This window comes from Xylocopa sonorina, chromosome 8, assembly GCF_050948175.1.
Source record: "Xylocopa sonorina isolate GNS202 chromosome 8, iyXylSono1_principal, whole genome shotgun sequence".
NCBI classification, from domain to species: domain Eukaryota; kingdom Metazoa; phylum Arthropoda; class Insecta; order Hymenoptera; family Apidae; genus Xylocopa; species Xylocopa sonorina.
In genome coordinates, this window is record NC_135200.1 from 8,264,298 (window position 1) to 8,279,299 (window position 15,002).

General features: G+C 38.6%; 1 protein-coding gene across 5 annotated transcripts; it reads left to right on the forward strand.

The window, feature by feature from the left end:
• The first annotated feature begins 862 nt into the window (after nucleotides 1-862).
• On the forward strand, nucleotides 863-14,993 carry Duox (dual oxidase). 5 transcript variants are annotated; one of them, XM_076898796.1, is made up of 20 exons: nucleotides 863-1,404; nucleotides 3,397-3,481; nucleotides 4,649-4,806; nucleotides 7,162-7,349; nucleotides 8,437-8,641; nucleotides 8,713-8,879; nucleotides 9,236-9,472; nucleotides 9,602-10,047; nucleotides 10,149-10,350; nucleotides 10,512-10,838; nucleotides 11,280-11,504; nucleotides 11,627-11,845; nucleotides 12,101-12,304; nucleotides 12,384-12,696; nucleotides 12,772-13,146; nucleotides 13,237-13,454; nucleotides 13,522-13,983; nucleotides 14,147-14,302; nucleotides 14,364-14,492; nucleotides 14,614-14,993. In XM_076898796.1, exons 3-20 carry the CDS (start codon nucleotides 4,665-4,667, stop codon nucleotides 14,740-14,742), a joined length of 4,344 nt encoding a protein of 1,447 aa, XP_076754911.1. In that variant the 5' UTR covers nucleotides 863-1,404; nucleotides 3,397-3,481; nucleotides 4,649-4,664; the 3' UTR covers nucleotides 14,743-14,993. The 5 variants fall into 5 exon arrangements, with proteins under 5 accessions (XP_076754911.1, XP_076754908.1, XP_076754907.1 ...); XM_076898793.1 differs by having other exon boundaries at nucleotides 4,653-4,806; XM_076898792.1 differs by lacking the exon at nucleotides 863-1,404 and adding an exon at nucleotides 1,685-2,022.
• The last annotated feature ends 9 nt before the right edge of the window (nucleotides 14,994-15,002 follow it).

Below are 15,002 nucleotides of genomic sequence, written 5' to 3' on the forward strand. Positions count from 1 at the left end.
GACGAATCCTTCATTAGTACAACGAAACACCTGTTACAATACGTTTTATAAGATCCACGGAAGGGAAAAGGAATATGCCTACGGATTAGCACTGCATTTGGTATTCAACCCATTATCTGAAATTTCATATCAGTTTCAAGATTTAATATAAAAGAACATTGTGAAGATTTTATTTAAAACAAGGTGCTGATTTAATAGATAGTAGCATTTGAAAAGAAGTATCAATGAGAATAATGATAATTAGCTATATCCCTTATGTTCATCTTTAGAAGTGAAGATAACAGAACTCGTATACATATTTTTTTGTATATTGTGAGCGTATACGAGGAAAACTTAAGTAGAAGTAGATTTAATTGGTGGATTTTTTCATATATGCCTATAATATATTCTTATTTTCAATACTAGCTGACCTTTCATCGAGCTTTGTGTTCGCAAATGAAAATTGGAAACTTACACGGTTGAAGAATTCTCACCATTTTTGTATAAAAGGATCGTTCTTTTTTGCATCTCGTATAAGGAAATTGAGCGATTTCTAGAACTCTACAGATTCACCTTACGTCATAAGCTAAGTATTAACACATACCATAACAAGATTCATAGAAATTACAGTTACAATAATCGCGTTTAATATCACATCGCTCGTTTGATTCAGCAATGATACCACTTGAAATTTGCTATTTTTGAATCATTAACTTAAAGAAAGAAAGAGCCTGCAAACTCGTATAATATTGAAATTTGTTTCTAGGAAAATGATTAGTATTCAATTATGTCATTGTTGCACAAAATGTGCTCTATTCTGAATTTCCACTTACTTACAAAATCCTATCTCACATATTCCAGCAATATCCTTTAGTCAAGGTCATCAATCATATTAATCGGTGGTTTCAGTGTCCGGAATCAGACGAATAGAACGCGGAACGTGCGCGTCACCTACCGCCATGGACGATGCCGTCGCCGACGACGACACCACCAGGATGTTCTTCGACGTTGTCCTCGTGGAGGCAGACGTCCCGTGGTCGACCTTGAAACCTTAGGTCGGAGAACCGAGAGAGGTTTCGCCTTGGGTAATCGGTGCCGCGGACTCGAAAACTAGGCCTGCGCCTGCGGTGACGTCGACGCCGTTGGTACGTCGCGATGGTACATGGTGAACGAACCGCGATGAGAGGCGTAGAGACGAGAAGGACGCTGAGTGGAGGAGCGGTGAGAAGCAATGAGACGGACAGAGAACGAGATGGACAGCGTACAATGACCAGGGAGAGGAACAGAGAAAGAAAGACAGAGGCGCGTTCGCGGTAACGAAACAAATAGGCCGGCGACTTTCACCGCGTAGCCAAGAACGGCTGGTATACGACACACAACCGAGCAACAACCGAACGCTCTTGGCCCAAACCATTCGAGTATGAGGTATACTATACCAGTGCGCTCACCATTCCCGGTGTCCTCGCAAGTGGGGGGAATCCTGCTCAAAGCCAGAGACAGACACGAGGCATACCCTCGAGAGCTCAGCGAACGGGCCTCGATTCTTTTTCTTTTCGTCGTTCGCGTTCACGTGTCGCCTCTCCGTCCTCCGCAGTGGCCGCCTACGCCACACGGTGGTAATATCAACGACGAGCAATTTATACAGCGGTCATTCATTTCGTCGGGTTCGCCTTTTTTCCTCAACTGTTTATATTCGTTTCGACGCTCGTCGCTCGCGCGGGTCACCTTGCGCGCCTTCCTCATAGCCCGTGGTCAATCTCCGATCCCTCTGTGCACACACAGATAGTCCCGAACGGGGGCCGGAGGATATTTCGCGCCGGAGCATGCATTCCCGTGGTCGACTCTGAAACGATCACATCGAGTTTCGTGCGCGAGTAGTGAGGAACGTCGGAGGTGGTGATAGAGCGAACGATCGAAAGAAATGTACGGGCTTGTGTGTTGTTGACACGCTGACGATGACACGACGACGACCACCGAGGCCAGATTCGCCGTGGATCTACCTGTTAGCCTGGCTTCTCTGGAGCGTCCTGCCTGCTGGAACCGGTATATGCACACCGTTGCCCTCTTGTATATCGTTGTATAGTGATGTTAGACAGCGGTACATGCGCGCGATTCCGTTATCCGCTCGAACGAGCAGGCGTACGAAAGTGTACCGAGAGTGAAAATATGGAGCAACGATGTTCCAACCTCGGAGAGGTTTCCTTTCGGTATTCTTTCCAATTAAAGACTCCCGTGGATCGTTTCTTGATCTTGAGCACCGGCTAATTGAGTATTCGAACGTAGGCTCGTTCAGTGTGGAATGCAAACCACACTACCATAGAGTACAATTGAGAAATTTTCAATTGAATGTTTTAATCGATTACCAGTGTTGATTGTCTGGTAATGATGTCAAGTTATAGGTGTTAGTGTATGTATGTGAGAGAGAGCTTTTGACGATATTATGTGCGATTGCGTTTATCACTTGAATGAAAATATTTTAGAATTTCAATTAGCGTTACTTAAATCGATATTTAAAGTGAAGAAAATTGAAAATTTTAATAATTAGCAGAAGATTCGGATGAGAAAAATGAATAGAAGACTGTCTCTTTCTTTTTTAACATGCAGATATGTCAGTTCTTATATTGTCAATATCTCTACCGTGATTTTGGTAATTAATCATCAGAGACTCGATTCTGAATGCTGATTACTGAATTAGTTTCACCAATCTATTACATTTTTGTGTAAAATTTTCGAATAATTAAGGAAGAATGATTAAGGAAAATAGTGTTATCGCTATACTGTTTTGTTAGTAGTTTTAATAACTCGGAAATTAATCATTACTTCTGTGCAAACATACATCTTCCATCATAAATTAGAAATCAATAGCCGGATCTCTTTAGATATCCGTGCCATGATCTCCACTATAGCGACCGACTAATTTATGTGCATAGCGGACTCCCTGAACGACTATCATTTATCCGTGATACGCCTTAGCTAACGAACCGATCGATCGTTGCACAAATGATCGCAAAAATGATTAAAATTGATTTCGTTTGAACGTTTTTCAAATGGCTCATTCTTTCCAGAAACGATCCATAGATCCGTGACGGATAATTAATTGCATGTAAATCGATTTCTCTTTCGACTTATCTAATTAAAGGTTTCGCGTAATTAGTGAACGAGGACGATCCTTGAACTCTCTCGCGACATCGTTCACCTTCGATTTTAAAAGCACCTCTTTTCATCGAGGCTAACGAGCGTTGTAGATGCTGACTTTTTTTGTTAAGAAAATGACCAAACAAAGATGAATTCGCGAACGAGTCGATTGTTCGAGGAGTTGATTCAAGAATAGTATCTTCAATTGACATTCCTCGATGAGAACCGGTGCTTTATTATCTTCTTCAATTTCATAAAACATTTGCTTATTGTTTCTTGTAGGAGTGGTGCACAGTTATGCAGATAAACAGAGATACGATGGATGGTACAACAATCTGGCTCATCCGGAGTGGGGATCGATCGGCAAGTACTTGAAACAGCTACGATCGTTGTCTTGTCAACGACAACTGCACGTGCATTCAGTTCTACTGCTTTGTTTAGTTACGAATGTATAGTAGTTAATTGTATAACAGGCTAAGAGAGATTTTAAGGCAAAAAAATTGATAAGCTTGAATGAGAACGGAGAAATTAAGATCGAAAAGAAATTTATATAATTCATATTACTTTGTAATTACATTTTGCTGTGTAAAATTTAGTTGAAATTAGTAGGAGAAACATTGTGGCAGAAAATTGTCGAGAACATTTTTGTTGACATTGTGATGCGGCTCGAATTGCAATGGCGTGTGGAGTGAAAGGAGAGAAAAAGTTGCTATTTTTAATACGGCCTATATAAAACGGCCAACAAAAATTGTAGCAGCATAAAAGATATAATCGACCCTGTCGATGAATCTGTTACGGTTATTCGAATAACAAAATCGTTGTCTCATGTTTATTCCATTAACATTAACGAATTTACAATAGCTGAAAAAGTATCGGCTATATATTATTGATCATGTTACTACATTTTATTTTTGCAAAATCAAATTGTTGTAATCACATAAAAGTACCAGTACATAATAGAAAAAATAATATACTTGAACTTAATTAATGAGTATGCCAAAAGTTAACAAATGCTAGAAAAATATGTTATTTCTGACCAGACATCAATTTTTGTGCCAATTCTCTGATAGTCTCAGTAGCATTCTACACTTTGGCTGCGTGTTTGCTATCAACTTTCTGACAATGTACTAATAACTTGTCTAAACATTCCATTTAACTGTTTCTTCTATGCTAAAACAAGAGAACAAGCATGTCCACGAAGTGGACAACTTTTTATTTGCCAATTCTATATCTAGAGTAAAACATAAATCAAACAGAGAAACATTAATAAGAATGTTTGGAACAGGTAAATAATTCTTTAACCTTTATATAAATTTAATATAAACGGTTCTCCATAACGTTTTGCAATTAGCAGACTGGCTTCTTATCCACTTGTGGCATATTTGAGCATACAAAAAAATTACAAAACGCACGTAGCGCATATCAAAAGAAATATAAGTCTGCACGAAGATCTGTAGATTGGTACTATTGATAGGACGAAAAGGTAATTATTAAGTGATGGGAATCTTAACAAGGTTCTTACCTTCGTAGATAGCAAGCTGATACGAAAAATGCCAGCAGCGTATTCCGATGGAGTGTACATGTTGGCTGGCCAAGATAGGCCATCCCCAAGGAAACTTAGCCAGCTGTTCATGCAGGGTGATGACGGTCTGCCATCCGTCAGGAATAGAACGGCTTTGTTTGCTTTCTTTGGTAAGAATTAATTGCATTCACATCTTCAATATTCAACTAACAATGATTATTAGCAAATCGAGCATCATCCGTGAAAATAGAATAAATTGTAGCTTTACAGCGCCACGTGTAGCATAAAATAATTGATGTGCAAGAAAAAAAGAATGTTGCATACTCGTTTATATAATTTTATATTGTTCTTCCAATTATTTCGATCGATGTATTAATATTCATTCAGTTTTTATGGAAGGTTACATAAAAGATAGACAAATCTTGATAAATGTACATGATCTTGAATTATTCGTTATTAAGCTGATTGTATAGGATAATAGGCATGAAAATGGAAATATGATTGATAATATTTTTTAAACATATTTCTGTGGGGTATAAATTTCAGAAAATATCAAAAACTCTGCCAATGACCCAAAAATTTTTTTATAATTGATTCACGGAGAAGGAAGTTGTTAATTTACTATTTCGCATAATGTATCTCCGCTCCAGTAGTTTCAGCTTTCGCTAATCAATCGTGTTATTAATGGTTTTTGGTGACGGGATTAGCATTTTAATCAATTAAAAAAAAAAAAAGAAAACATTTTAGCGAAAGCCTGCGATGTATAGTGCAGCATGTGTGTGTTGTATAAACTAGAATCTCACGAAAAAAATCACGAACTCCTCGGTTCTCGTATATTCGGGAGAAATGATACCATCGAATAAGAATGTCAGCTTAGAGCAGAAATGACATTCGCGATATATTTGGAATGAATCAGATAATGATAGAATAATATGTGGAATTACGAAGCGAGGGAATTACCATGGCTGACGGTACACGCATTCGAATATCCGTATCATGTTGTTGCGCAAGCTGTAAGGTGTCCGGGTGTCGGAATAGAAACGAGTAGCACGAAGTGCAGGGAACTTTTTGATCCACTTTTCACGGTGAAATATTCCGTGTAACGTATAGTGGTGTCCGGTTCACGTTGCTCCAAATTATTGGGAGAGTCGAGTTTGACTGTTGTTCACCTGTTGAAAGTTACACCTAACTATCAGGATCGAGGAAAATATAAATTAGTGTTAAACTTAATTCTCAATACATGTTTACTCAAACGAAAAGAGCAATAATAGTACTCGACTTAAATGAATTTTATTACTAGTTTTTAGTAATAATAAGTGAGAGTAACATTAATGAATAAGCTTGTAATTTAATTAATGCTCTGCATTGTATGGAAAAGGGTAACAACGTTGTCTGATATTTTACAGTGTGAACGGGATAATTATAATAGTATTAAGTGGATAAATTTAATATAATTAACGCTCTCTACTGGAAGGAAAAGTATAGTAACGCTAACTCGATAGTGCTGTTGTAATTAAACTTAGCTGATATCTTATTATGAGTGGAAAAGAAAATGTATACAAGTAGGTAATAATGAATGAGATGATTGATAATGGTACTAAAGGAAAGTACATATGAATACGTCAGAGATTTCCTTTTCGATAAGATCGATTTTGAAAATACATCGCATGCACGCACACCCAAGCATATTTCGATTTCACTTGGATTTCTCTGCGGATAAATGTTTCCATTGTCATGATTTGCTCGCTATTGTTCTTAACATCTGATAACCAGAATTTACCAGTCTATTAGCATGGCAGGATTGGCGATTAATAAACGGATACGATTCTCATATTGGAGCACAACGATGTTAACAAAGATCCGTATAGTTCAGAGTAAAAGTTCTGCTCTTTAACGGCAATGTTTCTTACGTTACACTTAATCGTAGTGTCTGACAATAAGTAAGTGGAACACTGTTGAAAACTGAAATTTAACAAACCTTAAATCAAAAGCAAATATTTAAGAAATCGGTGGTTTACCATTTATGAGATTCTCCAATAATTTAAAGCAAACGTGAACGGTCATCCGTCTACCACTTTCTCCTAAAAATATGCGAATATCCAAAAATATACCGTTACAGAAACAGAATTGTAAAAGTTAGAGAAGTTTAGCGGAAAATCCGCAATGTTTAGAAGACGAGTAACTAGTACATAAAAAAGAAAATAAGTGGCCAACTAGAAGCATTAAGCGGCTTATTAATAATTTTCACCGAAAATGTGGGGTACTCTGAAACCGGAATGGACAAATCCGAATAACTGGGTGAGGAAAGCGGTCGATCCTCGAAAGAGGCGGAAAGTAAAAACAGGGACAGTCGCCTGAATTCCATCCGCGACGTTTCGCGTTGCTCTGGTAAAAGCCGTCGACGGAAGCGACACGGATGGGAAAAGGTGATCCTTCGAGAACCGGTCGTGCGTTGCGACTTGCATCGCTTCCTTGAGAGTGCTGTCCCGATTACTCTTCATCCGGCGTGCACGGAATTATTTCAGGGCAACTGGTCACGTCGGAGATAATCATGGCCAGCGAAAGTGGCTGCCCCATAGAGTACCATCGAATCGACGTGGACAAATGCGATCCGGTTTTCGACAAGGAGTGCCAAGGTAACAAGTACATTCCCTTCCGTCGGGCGGATTACGATCGCCAAACTGGACGCAGCCCTAACAGCCCTCGTGAACAGGTAATTTCTTGCTCCCCCCGATCATTGTACCCTTTCGATTTTAGTCTATAATAGGATGGGATCCAGACAGTTTGCGCATTACGCTTCACTCCATCGGAACTGTCTTGCGCTATTCTTAAAATTAGGTATCTTTTACAATCAAGTTGGATTACGTTCGACTTTGGCACAAATTTCACTTGAAATTGAATCGAGGTTAATTTGAATGTAGTTTAATTTCATTCCTATTTTATTAATCACGTTTTAATAAATTTTGAAAAGTCTTCTTTAAGAATCAGTTTATACAATATTCTTGAAAGCAAGAATTAAGTAAATTGGTGAAAGTTGTTTTTTTTTATCGTTGCGATTGCAATTACAAGTTCATTTTATGAATAAAATCATACCAAGTTTTCATCTTTAATTGTGTGTTATCGCTTTGAAGAAAGGCGGTCTAAATATTGCTAATTATCTTTCATAGAATGCAATAGAGTTGAATTAATGAAAAATGGAAAGCTCGCTCCTTTAAGTTCAAGCTGATCCCACCTTACACAGTTGGAATACAGTACCACCTAAAATAATTTAGAGATCACTTACTAATTGACTGGGTTTATCATAAAAAATTATTTACTTCCTGATTATTTTGAAGAATGTTTCAAAAGCTTTTTTAAGAAATTCAAACAACTGGTTTCGCAGAAATCGAACGAATATAAACATTACTCTTAACGACGGTGAAAGTAACAGTCATTAAGAGCTCTGTAAGTTATTTCTTTCTTTCCATCGTAGATCATAATTGCACCACTAACAAAATGAAGCGTCCTGAGTATTTTCACGAGAGAACATTCCATACTTCTATAAAAAGATTTTCAATTTTAATCATCAGCGTATTTCATTTCGTTACTTACATCTTTCTGCGAACATTGAAACGCTCAATTATAAAACAAAATAAAAAGCTTTCTTTGGAGATCTTACAATCACTTAAATCTCCATTTATTCATTTGATTGATGATTATATACTTTGAATTTCTGATATTTCTGGAAATACAAAGATTTTAGTTACTCAAATATTGGGAAATAAATCGTGAAAAGTAGCTCTGAATACGTGAGGTTGCAGATAAACAAAGTGACGAGCTGGATCGACGGTAGCTTCATATATTCGAGCAGCGAGGCATGGGCAAACACGATGAGGTCTTTCAAAAACGGCAGCCTTCTCATGGAGCCCACCAGGAAGTTCCCCGTAAGGAACACTATGCGTGCTCCACTTTTCAATCACGCTGTCCCACATGTTATGAGAATGCTTAGTCCTGAACGTCTTTATCGTGAGTTCATTCTTCTCTTATCGATGCACGTGACAATTTTAATAATTTTTACATGATGGAAAATCGTTTAGTTCTCGGAGATCCACGAACGAATCAACATCCCCCACTGCTAGCTTTGGGAATATTATTTTATCGATGGCATAATGTAATCGCCGCGCGAATACAACACGAGAATCCAAATATGTCCGATGAAGATATCTTTCAGAAAGCAAGACGTATCGTTATAGGCACGCTTCAGGTAAAAGGACGACTATCAGTTAAAGTAATCATTGTTTCATAACAATCTGCACATTGTAGTCGAATTTAAATGAAATTAATATTAATTTCATATCATCTCGTCCTCTTTCTAATTACAATAAAATACTATCACATATGTATCATAAATTGTCGTCTCCCTACTGTCGACACAATGCTATTCTATCTCTGCCACGTAATTGTATATCGTTACTGCAATCCGATATACTAATTTTATACTACTTGAAGAATTAATATGAACTCACGAACCGTAATCATTTGCGCAATCTTTTGACCATTGTACCACTTTGAATATATTTCATTGCATTTCCTTTTTCAATTTTACACTTTCAATTGTAGAATATTATTTTGTACGAGTATCTGCCTATACTTTTGAATGAAGATCCGCCGCCTTATATGGGGTACAAGCCAGATCTCCATCCAGGGATCAGTCACATATTTCAGAGCGCAGCTTTTCGATATGGGCACACTCTGATACCGCCAGGATTGTATCGCAGAGATGAAAATTGTGAATATAGGAGAACTAACACTGATCAGCCTGCAATCAGGCTTTGTTCCACCTGGTGGGACTCCAATGTAAGTTGTTCTAATATTTTATCTCATTTGCAAGATGCTTTGTATGTCTTTGTATATACATATGTGTAATTAAGATTAAATTTACACTTTGATACATGTATCGTTATGTTTTTATATATTGTTTCTCAGGAAATTTTAACTAATAGCACAATCGAAGAACTTTTAATGGGTATGAGTTCGCAAATAGCAGAAAAAGAAGACAATCTTCTTGGTACTGATATTAGAAATAACTTGTTCGGCCCTATGGAATTCTCGCGTAGAGACTTAGGCGCCATAAACATCATGCGGGGTAGAGATAATGGACTGCCAGATTACAACACAGCTAGAATGCAATTCAAGTTACCTCGCAGGAAAACTTGGAACGAAATCAATCCAGAATTGTTCAACAAAAATCCTTCGTTGTTACGAACGTTAGTTGAGATCCATTCGAATAATTTGAATAACGTCGATATATACGTTGGTGGGATGCTGGAGTCCAGTGCTGGACCAGGAGAACTCTTTACTGCGGTAATTAAAGAGCAATTCCTTCGTTTAAGGGATTCTGACAGATTCTGGTTTGAAAACGAAGAGAATGGGTGAGTAAAAAGTTCGTTTTACTTTGAAGCAATGAGCCTCGGCTATTTATGTAAAGGCATACAACTCGAGAAATAATTTTATAATTGGCTGCTGCTTTCAGAATTTTCACAAAAACCGAAATAGAAGATATTCGTCGTGTTACATTATGGGACGTAGTAGTGAACGCAACAGGAATACCAGCCAACGCTATCCAAAGAAAAGTATTCACTTGGGAAGAGGGAGATCCCTGTCCCCAGCCTGATCAACTGAACTCGACAATGCTAGAGGCCTGCGTTCCGCTACAGCGTTATGACTACTTCGAGGTGACTACTTTTCCTTATACGTAACTACCTGACAAACGTTATCTAACATTACCAAGAACAACGCTATCTTCCTGTAAAAGAAGCTCAGTAATTTCACGTTTTCTCCCCTTGTTACCCTAAATGGTACCGATTGATAGCTATGCGCGTCTGTTACGTTACAGGGAAGCGAGTTAGTGTACATATACGCCTGCGTTTTTCTGGGCTTTGTGCCGATCTTATGCGCTGGCGCCGGTTACGGCCTGGTCAAGCTTCAGAACCGACGAAGGAGGCGATTGAAGATCCTTCAAGAGGCAATACAGAAGAGGAATGACGGAAAGATCTGCGTGGACAAGATGATCGTTCGCGAGTGGTTGCACGCGAATCACCGCCGCCAGGTCAAGGTGAAATTCGGCCCGGAAGCGGCTTTGCACATCGTCGATCGCAAGGGAGAGAAACTGCGCACATTCGACTTCGGCGACGTAAACGCGGTCACGATGGAAGAGTCGCAGGTGATTGCAACACGCCAGTCTCGCTTTTGAGTTTACGTGAAATTTCATCGGAGAATCTGGTCGAGAAATCTCGAACGGAACCCGACGGTTGTGTAATCCGAAAGGATTCATGAAGGATAAGGAAACATGAACGCGTGGACGTCCTTAAGGCTGGTTACTTGTCGATTCACAAAATTCTCCGTATCAGATTGAAATGTGTAATTTCACGCTTTCATGAATATTAACAATACTTATTACTCTACCAGATAAGCTTACGCTGGTTATTTTTAGAACGATTGACTTTTTGTTCGCATCTTTTCCTCGCTTTATCACCTTTGTTAACCATTGCAATTTTACTCAACATTACTTTCCCATCTTTGATCAAAGAAAAGTAATATCGAGAACGTTCATAATGTTTGGTATATGTCGCGATCTCCGCTGCAATAATTAATTACAATTTAGGAAAACGAGAATGGTCATCGTAAGGCGTTGGTTCTGTTACGAATACCGCGGGACTACGACCTTGTCCTTGAACTGGATTCGCTGGCCTCGCGTAGAAAGTTCATTGCGAAACTGGAGGCATTTCTGGCGTCCCATAAGAAGCACTTCACACTGTCCCAAGTGAGCAGGGACATTATGCTTGCAAAAGCGGAAACGAAGGAACGCCGTCAGAAAAAACTTGAACAGGTTTCCTTTTTTGCATTTTTTGCGTAAATTGATTCCTATCTCGCCTTTTAAGGGATCGAGCGTACCTTTTCCTGAACTGCGCCCGTATTACATTAATTCTTTTCCCTTTTTCTTTGCAACAGTTCTTCAGGGAAGCTTACGCATTGACGTTCGGTTTACGACCTGGTGAAAGGCGGCGACGATCCGAGGATAGCGACAGTGGAGAAGTTGTTACTGTGATGAGGACGTCGCTTTCTAAAAGCGAGTTCGCGAGCGCCCTCGGAATGCGTGCGGATGCGGTCTTCGTGAAGAAAATGTTTAATATTGTTGATAAAGACAGGGACGGTCGTATTTCGTTTCAGGTAGAGAATGTTGAACTTTGAAGGTGACTGTTTAATCTGGCTTTTCATTTCGAATGAGATCATGTTCTTCAGGGTCAGGTTTACATTCTTCGCTTGTACATATGTATTACAAGAATTTGTCACCGTTTTCGACAAAAGAAAAATTAGTACTAAACTAATGCTAATTAAAAATAATGAAAAGCCATAATGTTTCTTATATAATTTAGTATGATCTACATTCACAACAGTATTATTATACATAATATTATTTTTTAGGAATTTTTAGACACCGTGTTACTATTCTCGCGTGGAAAAACCGAGGACAAATTAAGGATTATCTTCGATATGTGCGATAAGGACAGCAACGGAGTAATTGACAAAGAAGAACTATCAGAAATGCTCAGATCATTAGTAGAAATTGCACGAACTACTAGTTTATCGGACGATCATGTCACAGAGTTGATTGACGGAATGTTCCAAGTAAATATTCTTTTAGATCTAAAGTAATATTGTTATTTTGTTCACGTTCAAAGCTTGGATTCTACTCAATCGGTTTCAGGACGCTGGACTCGAGAGAAAGGATTACCTCACGTACAATGATTTCAAGCTGATGATGAAAGAGTACAAAGGCGATTTCGTCGCGATCGGACTCGATTGCAAAGGCGCCAAGCAGAATTTCCTCGACACGTCAACGAACGTAGCTCGCATGACGAGTTTCCATATTGATCAACTTCCACCGGAGGACTCGAAGAGCTGGGCACGCAAACAGTGGGATGCGGTTTCAACATTTCTTGAAGAAAATCGACGGAATATATTTTATCTATTCGTCTTCTATGTCACAACTATTGCTTTGTTCGTTGAAAGATTTATCTGTGAGTTTTCTTAGCTTCTTTAGATTTGATGGGAGCTCGAGAAATCAGTACGATACGACTTGTTTTATATTTCAGATTATTCTTTCATGGCTGAGCACACGGATTTGAGGCATATTATGGGGGTTGGAATTGCCATAACTAGAGGATCAGCAGCTGCCTTGTCTTTCTGTTATAGTTTACTGCTTTTAACCATGTCCCGTAATCTTTTGACCAAACTTAAAGAATTTTCTATCCAACAATATATTCCACTGGATTCGCACATACAATTTCACAAGATTGCCGCATGCACTGCATTGTTTTTCTCAGTTCTTCATACGGTCGGGCATATGGTTAATTTCTATCACGTCTCCACTCAACCATTAGCTCATCTGCGATGTTTGACTAGCGAAATCAGTTTCCCGAGCGATGCTCGGTTGACCATATCGTTTTGGCTTTTTAGAACGGTAACAGGTGAATAATTTAAATAGAATTGTTACTGTTACAAATTGTCTGATAATTATTAAACTATATTCACATCTAATTATTGTTCATTTGATATAGGTTTGACTGGAATCTTATTGTTCATCGTAATGACGATAATTTTCGTATTTGCGCATCCCACTATTCGGCAGAAAGCGTATAAATTTTTTTGGTCTACCCATAGCTTGTACGTGGTACTGTACGCCCTGTGCTTAATACACGGTTTAGCTCGTTTAACTGGATCTCCACGATTTTGGATTTTCTTCGTCGGACCTGCCATTATTTATTCCTTAGACAAGGTAAATTAAACGATCTACTATTATCTAGATCAGATTTATTGTTAGAAACATTACAATTATTTTTCAGGTAGTGAGTCTTCGCACCAAATACATGGCGCTAGACATAATTGAAACGGAATTACTACCGTCGGATGTGATTAAAATTAAGTTCTATAGACCGCCGAATTTAAAATATTTATCCGGACAATGGGTCCGCCTTTCGTGCACCGCGTTCAGGTCGAACGAGTTCCATTCGTTCACCCTGACTTCCGCACCGCACGAGAACTTCCTGTCGTGTCACATCAAAGCGCAAGGCCCGTGGACATGGAAGTTGCGCAACTACTTTGATCCTTGCAATTACAATCCGGAAGATGAGCATCCGAAAATAAGAATCGAAGGACCGTTCGGAGGTGGTAATCAAGACTGGTACAAGTTCGAGGTCGCAGTGATGGTCGGCGGTGGCATTGGCGTTACTCCTTACGCTTCCATGTTGAATGATCTCGTGTTTGGCACATCTACCAATAGATATTCTGGGGTTGCTTGCAAGAAGGTGATTGTGCAAAATATTGAAAAAAATAAGTGCATTTTTAATTTAAATTCTTAATTTCTGCTTTTCTGCAGAACACAGACCAATTTGATATTCTGCATCGAGTATTAACGAAGATATTATAAAGGCGAAATTGTTAATCTTGTTCATTTTTGGCTGAATCTAGGTGTATTTCTTGTGGATCTGCCCCTCGCATAAACACTTCGAATGGTTCATCGATGTACTTAGGGATGTTGAAAGAAAGGATGTCACAGACGTTTTAGAAATTCATATATTTATTACGCAATTCTTTCACAAGTTCGATTTACGTACAACCATGCTGGTAAGTTAGGTACTCGTATTGGTTTTGGCATTGCTTTCTAAACTGCATTTCTTTGTTACAGTATATTTGTGAGAACCATTTCCAAAGGCTTTCTAAGAAAAGCATATTTACTGGGCTGAAAGCAATAAATCACTTTGGTCGGCCCGACATGACTTCGTTTTTAAAATTTGTTCAGAAAAAGCATAGTTATGTAAGTTTACATAGTTATTTCCATTTCAATATGCTATTAAATCGATGATGCCGCAAACTGAGATAGGTGTACCAGATTTAGATGTTCGGATGAATTGAAGTTCATACTAAATCTGTTATAGGTCAGTAAAATAGGAGTATTTAGCTGCGGTCCACGTCCCCTGACGAAGAGCGTAATGTCATCGTGCGACGAAGTGAACAAGGGCCGCCGTCTGCCGTACTTTATTCATCACTTCGAAAACTTCGGCTAATCTGGTCAATTTTACTTCAAGAGAAGAGTAGAGAAGAGTGAAAAACGATGGACTCTATCGTGAATCTCGTTGAATTCTATCGAGTGTACATACATATTCGTGCGCGTATGCGCATCTCTTATTTATAACAAGTATTATATTTCTTATTTATGATACAAAAAACGGAAGAACATTTTATTATCAATCACAAAATCAAAATGCCAGTGACTATTAATTAGACGTTAGCCCTGTCTTGTGATATGGCATTGATAGCAGAATTG